The sequence below is a fragment of the Etheostoma cragini genome, chromosome 15, assembly GCF_013103735.1.
Source record: "Etheostoma cragini isolate CJK2018 chromosome 15, CSU_Ecrag_1.0, whole genome shotgun sequence".
In the NCBI taxonomy this organism is placed as follows: domain Eukaryota; kingdom Metazoa; phylum Chordata; class Actinopteri; order Perciformes; family Percidae; genus Etheostoma; species Etheostoma cragini.
The window spans coordinates 13,832,607-13,848,579 of record NC_048421.1 but is presented as its reverse complement, the minus strand read 5'-3'; the positions used below and the strand labels follow the sequence as shown (position 1 = coordinate 13,848,579).

Below are 15,973 nucleotides of genomic sequence, written 5' to 3'. Positions count from 1 at the left end.
TGATAGTGAATGGTTGTTAGGCTGGGGGTTGACTGTGGATGTGTCCCCGGGTTAGGGGCTGGAATGATAGTGAATGGTTGTTAGGCTGGGGGTTGACTGTGGATGTGTCCCCGGGTCGGGGCTGGAATGATAGTGAATGGCTGTTAGGCTGGGGGTTGACTGTGGATGTGTCCCGGGGTGTGTTGTCAGCTCTCATCCCAACTGAAGCCTTGCAGCACCGGTAGAGTGAGGCAGACAAACAGGGGTGTGCCTGCTAGCTAAATGACCCTTCTATTAGTCATCTATCGATACAGTTCATGTTACTAATGAATCCGTGGGTTAGCCCAGAGTTGTTGCTAACTCTGTTAGCTGGTACACAATACAGCCATTGTATCGAATCGTGGGTCAAAATTTGTGATACAAACCAAATCGTGTGTTTTGTGTATTATTACAGCCCTAGTCATGGACTATAATTTCGATTTTAAAACAAGTAAAAGTTGTATTTTTTTATTTTTTTAAACTTCACATTTTGAACTAAACAATCAAGAAACTAATCTACAAATAATTTAATAAGTAAAATAGTGAAATATGTTTAAGTATATTTTTAACTAATTTTGCAACTGTAGCCCCTGTACTGCAAGTTATTAAATAAAAAAGCAAATTTTGTTCCTTCCATCAACAGAAATATTACAAACTGTAGATGGAAGAAATTAAACAAGTTTTGTAGACAACAAGACATTCATTGTTATTGTATTATAAATTGTCATATTCATTGTTCAGTTATAAACTGTTGCCACTAAATTATCAAACTTTGTTGTACTCTTTGTTGCATTGTACTCTCTCAGGCTTCAGACATGATGAATGCGATCCTGGAAGGCTATCCTAAGAGCAAGAAGCAGTTTCTGGTGGGTGGGACAAGCTCATGCTTTTGCTTGTGTGCCAATGTTTTTTTGTTCCCAGTGCTAATTAATAATATATGTGCCATTTCCATCACAGGATGAAGTTGGAGTGGAGACTGATGAGGACTGCAAGGTGGTTGTTCCAAGTACTTAAAAGAACAAGAAAACACTTGTTCATCCACTTCATCAATCAGCTAAGAATATAAATTATATATCAGAGCCGTCTGAGCCACAGCACAGTCGTTATTTATAGTCTCTCTCTTGAAAAAATACATCTTTAATAAAAGTTCAATGGAAAAACTTCCACCGTAATTGAAAATATATTCATACAAAAATAGCTGTTATTTTAAAGACGCTAACACTACGTCATATCATTACGCAGCACTGTTGGCTGCTCGATACCTTCATAGGTAACATTGGTTTATTTATCTTTTTTAAAGCCGTGAAACCAATCCTGAGCCTGTGATGAAAATGTCAAATGAATTAGTCATTATTGCTTTGAGAGCTGTACGTTCTTTGTTTGTATGGTTAAGTCCATATTGCTGCCATGTTTTTTGAAAACTACATAAAAGAACCACAATGTATAAACTATGGGGGGTTATTCCTGACCTTCAGGTATTATGGGAGGTTGTCAGGTTTTTCTCCTCTCCTTTGTTAATCATCCTTTGTACCGTTCAACTCAGTATGGTTTCCAAGTTATTAAATGTTCATGTTTTGTTGTGCTATAAGAATTTCTCCAACAAAAAACTTTAACTTAGCTTAAAATATTTAAGATATTTTTCCGCTGCTGACATGGGGACCAGTGCCTATTAGGATTTGTCTTTTTCTGCTGAACTTTTATTTCCAAAATTAAACTGGAAAAACATTCAATACCTTTCTTTAGATAGGTTCATGTCACTCTGATGATGATATACAGTAGGTGCTTTTTTTTTTGTATAGAACTAACAAAGACAATATTCAAAGCAACGAGACAGGATAAAAACAACAAATCAACAGTCAAGCAATTCTGAATTGAATAGATTAGTCATTTGTATGACAGATTTTACTTATTCAGATGGTGGAAACAAAGCAATCAAGGAAATTAACTTAAAGTTAAAAAAAAAAAAATCAATTCATGACAGTGACAATAAATCTCGGTACAGGGATGTTTTCTCAAAGGATCAGCCCTGAAGAGTTTGAACATTTTCCACTTAGTGTTGAATATTCACCATTTTGAGTAAACTGTTACTGATAATAGTCACTGACAACCAAAGTAAAGCATGTTGTGCTGGTTATAAAAAGAATGGAATTTAAAGATGACATTTACATAAATTTAAGTACGTGTGTGTGTGTATGATTAAAAATCTTAATGCGGTCTACATTGCAAACCTGTCACCCATGAAATTACAGTATATTTGTCATCTTTTCACAGTTAATGGGGGGAAAAAACTCAAGTTTTGTCACAATAAAAAGGTAGAGTTTTTTTTTTTTTTTTTTAAACCTCCATACAGCGTGCTCCCGATTGTAAAGTTAAATTTGTTACCCTGCAGTAGTATAGTATTTAACATTGTCTGCTACGGTATGATTCAAGAGTTTTATGGCTCAATCCAAACGTTTGTGCCCTGAAGCTGATAGGAGCCCTTTAGATAAAAACATTTGGTTCCCAACATACTCTGCTTGATGTAACAGCGAGGAGGGTGTGGGCTCATGAGTTCTTACATTTTTATCAACATTCTCTCAATTTCCATTGGGTTGATAGACTGCAGAGGCAACACGATCAATCAACTCAATGTGTAAGAGGAGTCTTGGTTTAGATTTATTTATGGGCAACTCCATTTACTTCAGACTGGGACTCCGACTGAAAGCACACTAAACTTCCCATGCATTTCTTAGCAAAACAATAGTAAGAACTATGAACATTCAGCAGAGGCTGAAATATACTCTGCTATCTGTATTTATGTGCACTTAGAATCAGAAAGTGATGCCTTCTGATGAAATATATGTCTGCTCAATCAAATGCAACTTCTAATCCCTGCCCTTAGTGTGAAGTTGAGGTTCATCCAATCTCAGCCAGGGAGTCACTGATGAGCTGAAGTGAGTAAATACTGCGGTGTGGCCTGAGGCTTGATTGAAGATTTTTTCTCCACCCTGAGAGGCCAGAGCATCCCCCAAGGTCAATTAAGTCCAGAGGTTTCACTCAATCAATAAAGCTGACCATTGAGCTGCCGGAGCACTCCTACGACAAACTCCCTCAGCGTCTAAGAAAGAACAGAAGAAGCACACAAACTTATTATCTGGAACGCAACACTGACCATCCTCGCTAGGCCGCATCTGCAGTCAACAAGGCATTAAAAATATTCCTTACAGAGTTTAAACCCCCCCAAAAAACACAAACACAAACGTTACAGTACCATTAAAGGAAATCGGGTACAACAAGACTATTGTTAGAAAGAAATCTATAGAAAAAAGTATATACGTATATTATGAAGCTGGTCCAAACTTTATTAAATTGTTAGCAAGAAAACTTCAAAAACAAAATGCTGATAACACTTTTTATACAATCAGAGACCCAACTACAAACACCCAAGTATACAACAGAGGAAATATATATAATGTAAAATAAATATATATATACACTCAACCACATTTGGAGCAGGGACAAAATATAAGAGACTTTTTACACTCTCTCAACCTAACGACTATCGGAAGTTCAAAATGATAAATGGTTAGCACATATAACAGAAGAGTCAAGTGACCAGGGCAAGGATTCTCATCTGAGTGGTAAAAGACTTTTAGGACCAAATTAAAACCAAGCCTCCACATATTTAGTAAAGCATTTAAAGAAGCATGTTTAAATTATCATCTCTCTATATAAATAATCCAACTGCAGAAATTGTATGCAAATGACGTTTTGATCTATTTAAGTGAACCTTCTCAATCTCTTCCCGAACTATTCAAACTATTAGAAACATTTAAACATATTTAAACATATAAATTAAAAAAAACTAATTTTGAAGTTAAACTATATCCCACCAAAAGCCCTACAGGACAGGTTCCACCTGAGGTGGGACCAAGAGGTAATGAAATATCCTGGAATATTACCAAAAGAAATCACAACAGTTAAAAACTTAATTATGACCCACTCCTAAATTTGATAAAATCAGACATATTAAGATGGAATTCTAACCCATATTTGAGCCTCACTCAAAGAATAGAAACCATTAAGATGAATATCCTCCCCAAGATCTTGTTTTTGTTTCCGGCTCTCTGCGTGGAAATTACCATTAAGCAATTCAACGAATGGGATAAAATTCTCTCTCTTTATCTGGCAGGGGGAAAAAACAAGAGTGTGATTCAAGACACTGCAAATCTTGAATAAAGAAGGTGGTATGGATGTCCAACATTTGAAAGATTGAAGATGTAATTAAGATTATAATAAGGTGGAAGGATATGGAAAATAATTTTGATTAAGGACTTCTCTATTCAGGCAGATTTGGAAGATCCGGTGCTGAAAGAAATTCTAAGAGCATATTCATGTGAATCTAACAAAAGGTACTGCTACAACAACAACTACTTTACGGACTATTTCAAAAATAAATGGGAAAGAGAGGGACACCTTGAGATGACAAAAGAGGAATGGCAAAGCTATTGTGAACTGCAATGGAAAAGTACTAATTCACACACATTGAGGGAGTTTGCATGGAAATGCTCAATGAGATTTTTTTATTACGCCAAAACAGAAACTTCACTTCACTGTAGAAGACACTAGATGTTGGAGAGGCTGTGGAGGTCGAGATGTAAACCATTGGCATGTATTGTGGTAATGCCTAGGGTTAAAACAGTACACGAATATCCCAAACCACTTCAAAACATTTATTCTATGTAAAGCGGACTTTCTCTTGGGAAATATTGACAAATACATATTTAGTAATAATATATAATAACAGCAGCAAAGAAAAACATTACTGGACATTGGTTGCACCCTGACATGGGCAGATATGGTCAATAACATACCTAATGGAATACATAACCTTACCTCTAAATCTCACTTAATTTACTCAATGGTTGTGGGTGTGTGTGTGTATAACTATTTAATTACTACCTATTTAAATACATATTTTTACCTATGTATGTAAAAAAAAGTTATTTATATTTAATTATTTTTTCTCCTTTTTAAAAGGAGAGAAGTAAGGAATCGGAAGAGGTGTACCGTGACCATCTTTGTCTCAAACCCTGATAATTACACTTTGCTATTGTTACCAGTCAATGTAACCAACAACAAGAAAGAACTGGCAATGTCATATGTGTGTAGAATACTCTAAAAACAAAAAATACATGTATTCCTTACATGTGGCTTGCAGTGCTCCTCAATCCAGCTGAAAACGCAGGCGGAGAGTTCTTGAAAGCTGCTCACTGAAACAGAACTGCTAAAAGACTGGAACAGGGAGTCCATGATGCTCTGAAAGATGTTGAACTTGACTTGGTCAGACACCTGGTCCTCTCCCTGCTGTGGGTGGTTCTGGTGGGCCTTCACTATGTGCTCATAGTTCCTGTTAAGAAAGACAATCACTGTTCACTGGCAACACAGAATATGCGATTTAATTCATGGCGACAACTAATTTATAAAGAAAGGATTCACTTCAGCTAGATTGATTGGTTTGCAAGTGTTACATTAAAAATGTAAACGCTGATATTTTGTTTCACTTTTTAATTTTAGAATCGATAGATCCTTTACAATGTGCTGTTTCAGCGCTGCAATCAAAGCATTTCTAACTCAAGAGTTTTCTCTTTGTACAAGATCAGCATTTGTTTTTTTTTAAATCCATCCATCTGTCTGGATGCAGAACAAGTAGGGAGGTCTTAATTTACCAAAAAATGTGGGACTGTAGAATAAATTATAAGAAAAAAAAGGTTTGGCTCAGAAAGCATGTGAACCATCAGCTCACGTTTTCATGATTTTCAGCGCCATCACTTCTTTCCTTAGTACAGAGACTTCCTCTTCTTGTTTCTTCTTTTCTTTATGAAGAAAATGGATATAGTCGATTGCTGCAAACAAATACAGAAATGCATCATTTAGGGATTTCTTCATGCTACACTGACTTAATCCATTTTTCCAGAAGTGTAGTCCCTTAACAACCACTGCCCATATAACAAAATGCTGCTACTTCCTCTTTATCCCCCAAACAGGAAATCTGAGCACGTGCAGATATCTCTGCTGCATGATATTTTCGTGTCCATCTTTCTATTAAACTCAAGTGATCTGAACATGCTAATTCATCTACACTGAACAAAATTGGTGGGGGGGTACAAAAACCAGTCAGTGTCTGTTGTTAGGGTTGCGTTTATAATTTTGTTCAGTGTATATGTATGTCCTTTGTTCTTTTTGATTACTGTATTTGTTGTAGGGCTGCCGGATATGAGAAGAATATGCGATAATGTTGTTGAATGCCATAACGATATTACTCACGATAAATAAACAGATATTAAAGTGAACTCAGTTTTTCTGCTTTCATTATTCTGCTAAAATACAACAAATCATTTTGGAATTTAAAACAAATACAAGGGAGTAATTTCCAACATTCTTATATTGAACAAATTTAACATTATATTAAATATAAAATGCAATGTATATATTGCGCCAGTTGATATTGCGATGGCGATCAAAGTTATTTACGATTATGATACATTGTACAGCCCTAGTTTGTTACTTGCTTTGTGTAATGTGAGCCTGCATTGATCTATTGGAGAACTACATAATAATGCCACTGCTGAAAGTTGGATAGAAAACTCTGACCTTTATTATCTTGCCCTATTAGAGATAGTGAGATGTCAAATTATGTATTAAACACTATTACAATTCCAAACAGCACTCACAGGAGGGACCTATAGGCGTTCACCTATTAACATCACAACTTACTTTTCTGTAGCACGGTAGCCTTGCTGATCTTCTGTGCTCCCACTGCAAATTCAGACTGCTGCTGGCAAGTTGGTACTATGGACTGGAGATCTTCATACCCTTTCTTACGTTACAACAACAAAAAATGTAGAAGTACTGAACAAATGAAGTTATGAAAACATACAACCAAGGTGTTTGTGATGTGTCTGCAGTTAGTCATAGAGACACACATCATATTTGCAGTCTATTGTAGCCTTACCTTGATAGCATCCCTACGTTTCTGCTCCGCCTGTGTGTGCGCTTGTCTCCGTCGATCTTTATACGAGTCCTTATATGACGTCTCATGTCTATAGTCACTGTCTTCATCATCTATTCAAGAATACATTAACACTTAGATTAAGAAACATGCCCCTGACCTGACTGTGACATGGAATACCCCTTGGCATACTGACAAATGCACAGTATTGTGTTAAATACGTGTGGAAACATGAGGATTAATCTAATTTCAGGTGGTCTAAAGCCATAAAACAGTTTTTTCTTTCTGAGACTGGAAAAATAATTTATAGATTTATTTAAAATGCATATCCTGGAGCTAGTCTATTTTCTTCAACACAGAAATGTACCCAACACAGGATCACCAGAAGCTGATTCATGCTTCAATCAAGTTCAATTGATAACTGTAATGCACTTTTAAAAAAACAAGTAAACACACAAACAAACAAACAAACAGGTCAACTTTGTCACACACAAGTTTTAATGACATGTTTTGTCTACTGAGGTTTTTATTTTGTAGTCATTCCATGCTTAAGCCTTAAACATGCTTGTTAAAGTCACCTTCTCTCACAGTGATCTTCCATGTCAGAGGCTCAGTCATGTTTAAAGGTGGAGAATTGGCTTCTTAGAACATGAAACATGAGGTGGTCAGATGTAATGTGATATAGTAGAAGAACAGTCTTAATGTAATTTGCATAATTATTTTATGCATGTCTAATTAGATCCCATTTATGTGTGATGCATGTATAAAAACAAAAGGTTTTTTTCTGCACTCTTGCCTAAATTCTTAGTTGTTGTCCATTATCCCATCCTCTTTCAGTCACTCTGTTTTCTGATTTGTATGTCTGGAGACAGTAACTTTTAAATAAAAATCAATCAAGTTGTTTATTTTTTTACTTGAATCATTCTAGAGAGAATCGCGATGCATCTATGAATCGATTATTTTTCCCACCCCCGGTATATAGTCCTCTTTTTAAATCTCCCATTAGAATTACTGTCATTCTATATCGTTAAAATTGTACCCAAACGCAGGTTTCTTTTTTGTCAACCAGCCAATGGTTCAAATTGTACCAGACACTCAATAGACTGGCTGGTGAGTAAGGTTGGGTACCAAAACGCAGTAGAAATAGGGCAACAGTTTTGACATAAACGGTAGTAACGAGACCAAATAAGAATGAAAATGTTCAGTGCCTCGAGCATCACTGAAGCTACGTTACCATTATCTCGTAGCGGGATTAAACACAATGGTTAACATATTGACAGTTTATGTTAAATTGTGTGACTGCATTTCCCTTTTTACAAAATTTAAAATATTTAGAATACATATATTATGTATTAAAGGAAACTCATTTGAAGTGAAGCACAGTCAGCAAAGCATACATTCACATGACAATCTAACACAAATTCTCTCTTAAAACTGTCAGCCATGTCAGTTCCCCTATGTTACAAACAGAATACCTGTATTTGGTACTGAAGAGGCACTTGTTGAGCCGATGCTGTTGGCCCTGGACACAACTGAACCCTTTCTGACAGTTTCAGCAAAGAAACCTACACAACAAGACAGCAGAGATCAAAGGGTTTTCACTGCAAAGCCAGAAACAGCTTGGCATGCTTATCTCAAAAAACACAAACACAAGTTCACCATCACATAGCCTAAATCAAATTATATGACAAACAACAGGATGTGATCTGACTGAATACTCACTAGGGTCAAAGCCACTGTCGCTGAAAGCACCGTCTGTCTGCCAAGCCATCATCAGACAACAGAAGATAGGGGAAAAAAAGGAGGAAAATAGAGGCTCATATGCGTCATATGTTTACAACAGACCCAATAGCTAACCTGCCCGATGGACAGCCTAACCCCCCACTGAGCATTGCCCTGATTAGTCCAAATCAAGTATCCATGAGGATGAAAAGCCACACCCAATCAGTACATAAATCACAGATCCACTGTTTGATCCAGCGAAGGCACCACAACACAATAGTTACTATTAGACACTAGACACTGTTCAATTTAAGTCGATTCAACAGTTTAGCGATAGCTAACTTAGGAGTCGCTGGCCTGGGTAGAATTGGTGAAGATCTTTTAACAGCTGCTTTACCATATTAACGTAACGTATTTTATAAGATACATGATCTAATGATTATACGTCGTCTGGTGTAAAGCTGACTTCTGACAAGGGAAGTTGGACCAAGTCATTTCCTAAAATACATTTTTCTGAATTGGTTAAATTTAGCTTTATGAGGTAGGGGTGCAAATAGCAATAAATATACAAGTTTACTAATGGTAAATTTAATGCACCATTCTGGCAGACTGTACTGCAACAAATCTGCCGTTCCCTTCCACAGAAATGTAATTTTAGGTTGGTGCAAATCTATTTTAAGCACATACGAGGAACATAGTTACCGTTAAGGACGTTTTGTTTACTTAGCTAGCTGGCTGCAAACGTCACAAAGCTAACGTTAGCTGTCGAGCTAACAAAGCCCAGCTCCTTCACAACGTTGGCAAAACATTAACTTATAGACATGACAATGTTGGTAACTTATCTCTGCTGTCACATGGCAGACGTAAGAGTCGATTTAAAAAATAGTTGAGGTTAACTAACATCAGTTACTTACTTTCCAGTGGTCCTCTGGCGACGTTGTCGGGTCCGTCATTTTGGAATGTAGCTAAAACAACCGAAAACAACTAATAGCTCTGCTGCCTTTGCGTGCTTCTCGTAAATCCCTACTTCATTTTTTTACTAAAAGAAATCTCATATGACACATCTCATCTCCTTTCAGATATAATAATAATATTAATAAAAATAATAATAATAATTATTATTATTATAATTATAATAAGTACAATAATAACAATACTAATAATAATAGATATGTATTATCATTTTATTGCAGTACCCTTACATTAACAACTTGCATCCACGGCTGATTCCCAATCACTTCTTCCAATGGACCGAATACATTTGCACGAATAACCAAAAACAATAATGTTACAACCAATAACAACAGGTAGGCTAAGTCATGAAGTGCAGCATTTATAATATAAATCTTCTTCTTTACAAGGTCTGTGGCCGCTGCACTCCTTTAAAACTTGAATGTAGCTGTCTGATCTGACGTTGAGTACCATGTGTAGTAATTTACAAGGAGATAGTGAATGCAGCAATCTAACATGTAGTAATTGGCTTCAAACACAGAGAGACGCTGTTGGACACATGTACATTTGGTTGGACAACCGTCCCTTTACACTCACTTACCTGCAGACTTCCACATCAACTTGGTCTCACGTCAAAGTAAATGACCAAAACAAATGTAACCTAAGGCCCATGTAATTTAGGATAGCTTCAACAGAATGAATGGCTCCAGTTTTGGCTCCAGTTTAGTGAAAGTGCACAAAAGTTACATCTGCACCTGCTTGGTTAACACATTTACTTAACCTTGGACACTCTTTCTGCTGTATTCCACTACAGTGCTACCTTATCTTACTCATCATTCACCTACTGTTTGAACGACGCCTAAAAATTACCATATTCATCTTCCACCCTGTTTCCACCCCAGCTTATGTTGCTGTTATGCACAGGAAGTTGCTCTTCTGCTTTTGTGTTTCTGTGGTTTCTGTCTGTGTTACAGAGTGTTTCACACTCCCCTCTCCTTCCTCTCACACGCAGCCCTCTGCACTCACTCACCAGAGTTGTTCTCGGTCAACAAGTGTAAAGAAGTAGTGGAGAAGAGAGAGGTGGGTCCTTTCTTAGAGCCAAACAGGCCCCAAAAAGGCTTATTACCTTATTCTCAAAGGTACTTGTAGAGGGAGAGGGACAGTTGATGAGAGGACAGACATGACGACGAATTACCTTCTTTCTTTACCCAACCTGTCTTTAGGAAAAAGGCAGATTCAGTAGACCCGAGGCTTGATGCCCATCTTCCTGAAGGCCTAAAGACTTGGTTTGATTTAGGCCTGCTTGTTCTTGTCATTCAGAGTGAACTTTTTGTCACTCTGTTTTGGAATACAACAATTTCTCAGGAGAAAAGGTTTGTGTAAAGCTTACTCCTGGATTACTTGTGGAGATTTGTAATGGGAAATGCGGCTGCAGGGGGCTTGGAGCAGGAACAGGCCGAGGGCCGAGAGGTCAGTGGAGCTTTAGGAATGAGTGACCCCACGCCAACCTTGCAGAAGAAGCAGCCGGCTCCCCCAAAACTACCCATGCCCCCAGAGGAGGAACTGGACGAGCGCTTCAATGTGGTACTTGTAAGTGGCTGCACATGAAGGCACACACCCTTACTACACATGGTAATAGAGATTGTGATCTTGGTGTATTTCCAATGGCAGTTAGGGTCTTTTATTAGAGGCTAAATATAAAGTATGTGAGAATTATGCAGGTGCAAATGATTTGGCGGCACATAACAAAAACAAGTTTTAAGTAGCTTATGTGTTCTGAGGCCTGTTGTGAAAACATAACCTCTGTGACTGATTTATACTGCCAAAACCATTTGAAGTAAATACCAACTGGATGTGATGTCAGCCTTTTCACAATCAGTCTAATCTAGTCTCTAATCTGAATCTAAATCCAGAGGCCAATTTGTCTAATGGGTCCAAAGAGCCACACTTTGCAAAATACCAACTTTAAATGTGATTCAGGAAAGATGTAGTTTTCCCAGTATATTTGCACAAACATCATCAGTAAGTGCCCCTTTCAAAGCAGGGATATCACATTAAAAACAATGATATCAACAAGTTGCCAAATTCACGTACTTCTTGACTGTTAGATTTGAAAATGTCAGGCTAGGAACAGTGTGGCAGTGCATGCTCGAGTGGCTATAGCCAACAGGAACTTGAGCAACATATTTACATGGGTGAGACCATAAGACCGGAAAGCAACTGTTTCACCACTCTTTCAACAGTCTTACAACAAGTTGAAAAACTTTCCAAGTAAAATACACAACAAACATCTGTTTTTGTGAAAAAAACAAATTAATTTCAATTCCTCTGATTTTTATTTCATAGGCTGATCTAAATCATGTTAATGAACACAAAAGTGAACTGAAGACAAACGTGACTATAAACTGTGATGTCATTCTGACACACTGCTGTATGTATCATTAACATAATTAGTTAGGTGCTGTAAGATCCAACACATTTTGTCTCACGTTTTACACCTAAATGGGCTTCACTTACCCCATGGTAATAACTTTGTCGTTGTTGTTGTTGTTGTTGTTTTGGTTTTTGGTTTTATTTCTGTTAATGTAAAAACAAAACCTTGAAATCCATATATGACTTTACTTTGAGTTAGTTGGTAACAGCTAATGACACTTTTATTTATTTAGGATGGAGGAAAGCAAAACATTTTTTTGCCAATGACAATTGTGGCATTTGTTGTTATTAAAATGAAAAGTTATCAAATAGGTTTTGAAGGTTTTAATTTTTTTCCCCTCCAAACTATTAGCAAACATAAAATCCTAAAATCAATCAAATGTTCCAATGAATTTCTGTAACATATTTAAAAATTACTAGAAAAAATTACTAGAAAAAAAAAGGCCTAGGAGAGTAATGATCACAGTATTGTTTGAAACTGAAAATGTAGACATTATACATTAACAGAATTTGCGTGGAACTATTTCACATTAGTTGACAAAAACTTCTTCTGAGTATGGATATGTCATTATGTGAGAAAACATGAATATGTCGTGTGGCTTTAGAGTTAACCAGTGCTCATAAACGGTGGTCTGTGCCATGGCATGCCTACAAAGCCCTCACAGACATTGCACAAAAGTATGACCTAATTTCCTCTTTTGGAAAAAAAATACTTTCATTGTGAATTTCAGAGAGACACTTCACCTCCCTTTATTGTGAAAATTTAGGATTTAATATTTGTGTAACTAGCTCTACAATTAAATAAGAAGTTCCCAACATTGTTTCTGAACTTAGTACATTTATATTTGTGTTCATGTGAAACCTTTTACTTTTTTTGGAAAGTGGTGTACCACAAAACCCCCGAAGCAGCCCCTCCCTTACACCACCAAGGATGAAACTCAAACTCCCCAGCAGAGAGGCAACCGTCTGTTACCGTTCTTGCTTCTCTTTGTTTGGATCTTCAAGGTGTGAAAAAAAAAACTAGGTAACACCCAGTGCCAACTGAAACAACTGGTCTTGTCAGTTAATAATCACTGTCTTTGCAGTTTTGGACCAGGTGCAAAACCAGTTGGGGAGATTTCAGCAGTGCTCTAAAGGAAAATTGAATTAAAAAACCAAATCAGTGACCAAAGTAAGCGCTAGATCTATCATTCATGCTCCAATGAATATTTCAAGTATCATGCCCTTTAATACATTTTTTCTCCACTTAAACTCCCCAGTTAGGTTCTGAATCATTTGGGTTCATTTAATCGTTCAGTTCTTACGCCATTTGAATGGGGGGGAATAACCTTTATTTCATAAGTCAAACATTACACTGTAGGTTGATGACAAAGTGAAACTGCCCTTTTTGAGCATTATGTTTTTTATTATGACTCACAGAGTTGTGGAGGTGGGGGGTTCTTGATCTGTGTTAAACAACGTTATGTACAGGTAGGGTATGTGGTAAGATAAAATGTAAATCTTGTTAGAAAGTCTGTGTAAATAATACTAATATTTAAACCTTGATTATGACTAAAATAGTAAAGAAACCAAGAAATAGTTAGTAGTGGAGTGGGTTTTCTTAATTTTTATACAGTAAGTGCCCTGTTTTATCATCTTTATTAAAGGTTGGCCTGTAGTGTAAAACTTGATGTAAATTGATTTTGTATTTGATTGATTGAAAATATCCTCATCGCCCTAGGGATGTGACGGTATGAAAATTTAACCTTACGGTTATAGCAACCAAAATTATCAAAATATTTGGTGTTATTGCGGTATTTTTAATTGTGTGTTCAATGCCTTTAGCTGCAACTTTTTTCCTGCATGTTCTGCAGTTCAATCAACTCTCCTTTGACATTCTTAGAATAACCAAATTGGCCCATGCTTCAGACTAAGTCCTCTTATAGGGCCGATAAATGTCATGCGTGCTGTCATCTCCTCCTTCCGTCAGGATTCCAACTTCAAGAAACTGAACAACAAAAATATGTATTTTCTGAGGTACCATGACAACCATCATTGTACATACATACAGTATGAGTAAACACTGAGTCATCTGTGCTTCCGGCAAGTAGTTGAACACCCTTCAAAAAGTGCATTTGTGGTTTGGTTGATTTGAATATTGTTGCATAAGCAGGAAATATGTTTTTATTGTATATGTTGTTTAACTGAGTGCTGAATGGCACTGGCGGTGTTACTCTGAATTGTTAATCTGAAAGTTTGAGTAATATTCTTGCGCACCACTTCAGATTCTTTAAATTGAAACAACCTCTCTTTTTCTCTCTCTGTCAGAGCTACATGAACTTGCCTCCAGACAAACTGGAGCTGTTGAGTCAGTATGACAATGAAAAGAAGTGGGAATTAGTTTGTGATCAGGTAAGACCTTTTTTCATTGATGATGTTTCCCAATTAACCCTCAACATACTACTGATATGTCATCAAACATGTGTGATTCTTGTACCTGTGGCTTTTCTGGGGCAGAGTTGACACAAAGTACATGAATACCCAAAGTGTACATGTGGTGAAGCGCAAGGTGCAGTGGGAAAACCTTGCAGCACAGTTTCTGTGGTGGCAACTGATGGCGTCGGCATGGAAACAGAGAGTGGTTATGTTAACTAACAGAGGCAATAATAGCTTTTCAGATGCTGTGCGCTGATAAATGTGTTTTCAGTCCTGTTATCTTTCAGGGTTGCTGATAAAATGAACTCAGTAAAAAACTACTATAAACTCTGGGAATCCTTCTTCCTCAGGAGCGTTTCCAGGTTAAGAGCCCCGCGTCCACTTACCTGGCTAAGATCAAGAGCTTCTACCAGGATCAAGGAGGGGTGTCTCGCAGGGTCAGTGCAAAGCATCACCTTCCTTTCATATTTGACACCTTTCTTATTTTCTATCTGCACAATGATGTCTTAAACCTCACTTCTTCTGCTTCTTTAGCTGAAGAAAAGGATTCAAGAGGCCACAAAAGTCCTTAAGGATTTGGAGATATCCCTTCGCACCAATCACATTGGGTGAGCATTACCAAATTAAGTTATGTTTACGTACACTGTTTTACGCGTTATTACCGCCAACTGTCAATATGTGGAATTGGTAGTGAAACCGATGGCAGAAATGTGCTTGGGGTTGCAAATGTGCTCAGATGCAATCATTTTGTGCCTGTGGACTTTAGAAACTAAACGAAAAATATGTGCTTGATAGCACTTCTAGTGGTCAAGAACTCCACAGGGTACCTTTAAGATAGTTTCAGTATTTCCTTTGTAAGAGCAAGATTGTGTTATTTCTTCTTTCTAAAGTTACACACTCTTGCTTTAAACCCACTCTGAATGCAAAATCTATAATAAAAAAACATTTCTCTATTAGTGTATCATCCCTCGTTCTTTATTTTGTAGATGGGCCCAAGATTTTCTCAACGAGCAGAACAAAGGTTTGGATGTTCTGGTGGAATACCTGTCCCATGCACAAAGCGACGCCTCGTAAGTACAGGCAGGCTGTGAAAAACTCTCTCAGAAACTGAAAATGCTCTTACAATGTCTTACAAATGTATCACCATGGATGTTTATTTTGTATAATCTCTGTAGGTTTGATGCGGAGAGTGTTGAAAATGGTGGCAGCTTGTCAGAAAGAAGAAAGCCAGCAGAGAGGTCGTTGGAGGACTTGACCAAAAGCTCCAGTGGCTCCCACTCACATGGGATGACCAGAGCTGCTCGGGCACTGACTGTAAGGTAAGAAGCTTCAGACATGAACGGTTTTAGACACACAGCAGCTACAAAGTTTCAGACCCAGAGATGTTCTATTAATATGTGTGTGTTTGACACAGTTTGACACAGTTCAGTATATATATATTTA

At 37.2% G+C, this 15,973-nt stretch overlaps 4 protein-coding genes across 4 annotated transcripts in view; 3 read left to right on the top strand and 1 right to left on the bottom strand.

The window, feature by feature from the left end:
• Positions 1-1,844, top strand: part of psmc3ip (PSMC3 interacting protein) — a 3,982-nt gene extending 2,138 nt beyond the window's left edge. Inside the window, exons 7-8 of the mRNA XM_034895279.1 lie at positions 825-884; positions 976-1,844. Coding sequence (XP_034751170.1) covers positions 825-884; positions 976-1,032 — 117 coding nt within the window. The 3' untranslated portion in view covers positions 1,033-1,844. The remainder of the gene's footprint in view (positions 1-824; positions 885-975) is intronic.
• The window catches only part of retreg3 (reticulophagy regulator family member 3), a 19,139-nt gene extending 16,926 nt beyond the window's left edge, over positions 1-2,213 (top strand). Inside the window, exon 11 of the mRNA XM_034895275.1 lies at positions 2,198-2,213. The gene's annotated coding sequence lies outside the window, so the exon portion shown is untranslated. The remainder of the gene's footprint in view (positions 1-2,197) is intronic.
• A 786-nt stretch (positions 2,214-2,999) lies between these two features.
• On the bottom strand, positions 3,000-9,754 carry mlx (MAX dimerization protein MLX). Its single transcript, XM_034895278.1, has 8 exons — positions 9,646-9,754; positions 8,732-8,768; positions 8,485-8,574; positions 7,013-7,122; positions 6,775-6,877; positions 5,804-5,903; positions 5,206-5,407; positions 3,000-3,115 (listed from the first exon to the last, which is right to left on the bottom strand). The coding sequence occupies exons 1-8, from the start codon at positions 9,682-9,684 to the stop codon at positions 3,059-3,061; spliced, it is 738 nt and encodes a 245-aa protein (XP_034751169.1). The 5' UTR covers positions 9,685-9,754; the 3' UTR covers positions 3,000-3,058.
• Positions 9,755-11,098: 1,344 nt separating this feature from the next.
• fmnl1a (formin-like 1a) overlaps positions 11,099-15,973 on the top strand; it is a 13,561-nt gene continuing 8,686 nt past the window's right edge. Inside the window, exons 1-6 of the mRNA XM_034893190.1 lie at positions 11,099-11,272; positions 14,423-14,506; positions 14,881-14,967; positions 15,065-15,138; positions 15,517-15,600; positions 15,706-15,849. Of these exons, the coding sequence (XP_034749081.1) occupies positions 11,099-11,272; positions 14,423-14,506; positions 14,881-14,967; positions 15,065-15,138; positions 15,517-15,600; positions 15,706-15,849 (647 nt within the window). The remainder of the gene's footprint in view (positions 11,273-14,422; positions 14,507-14,880; positions 14,968-15,064; positions 15,139-15,516; positions 15,601-15,705; positions 15,850-15,973) is intronic.

What these genes read in the sequence shown, in the direction of transcription:
- mlx (XM_034895278.1), bottom strand. Translation starts at nt 9,684, where the DNA reads ATGACGGACCCGACAACGTCGCCAGAGGACCACTGGAAA. An exon ending in CTCTTCAGTACCAAATACAG is followed by an intron (nt 7,123 to 8,484) that starts GTATTCTGTTTG and finishes ATTCTTGAATAG; the next exon opens with ATGATGAAGACAGTGACTAT. An exon ending in GCGCTGAAAATCATGAAAAC is followed by an intron (nt 5,408 to 5,803) that starts GTGAGCTGATGG and finishes CTTTCTTAACAG; the next exon opens with GAACTATGAGCACATAGTGA.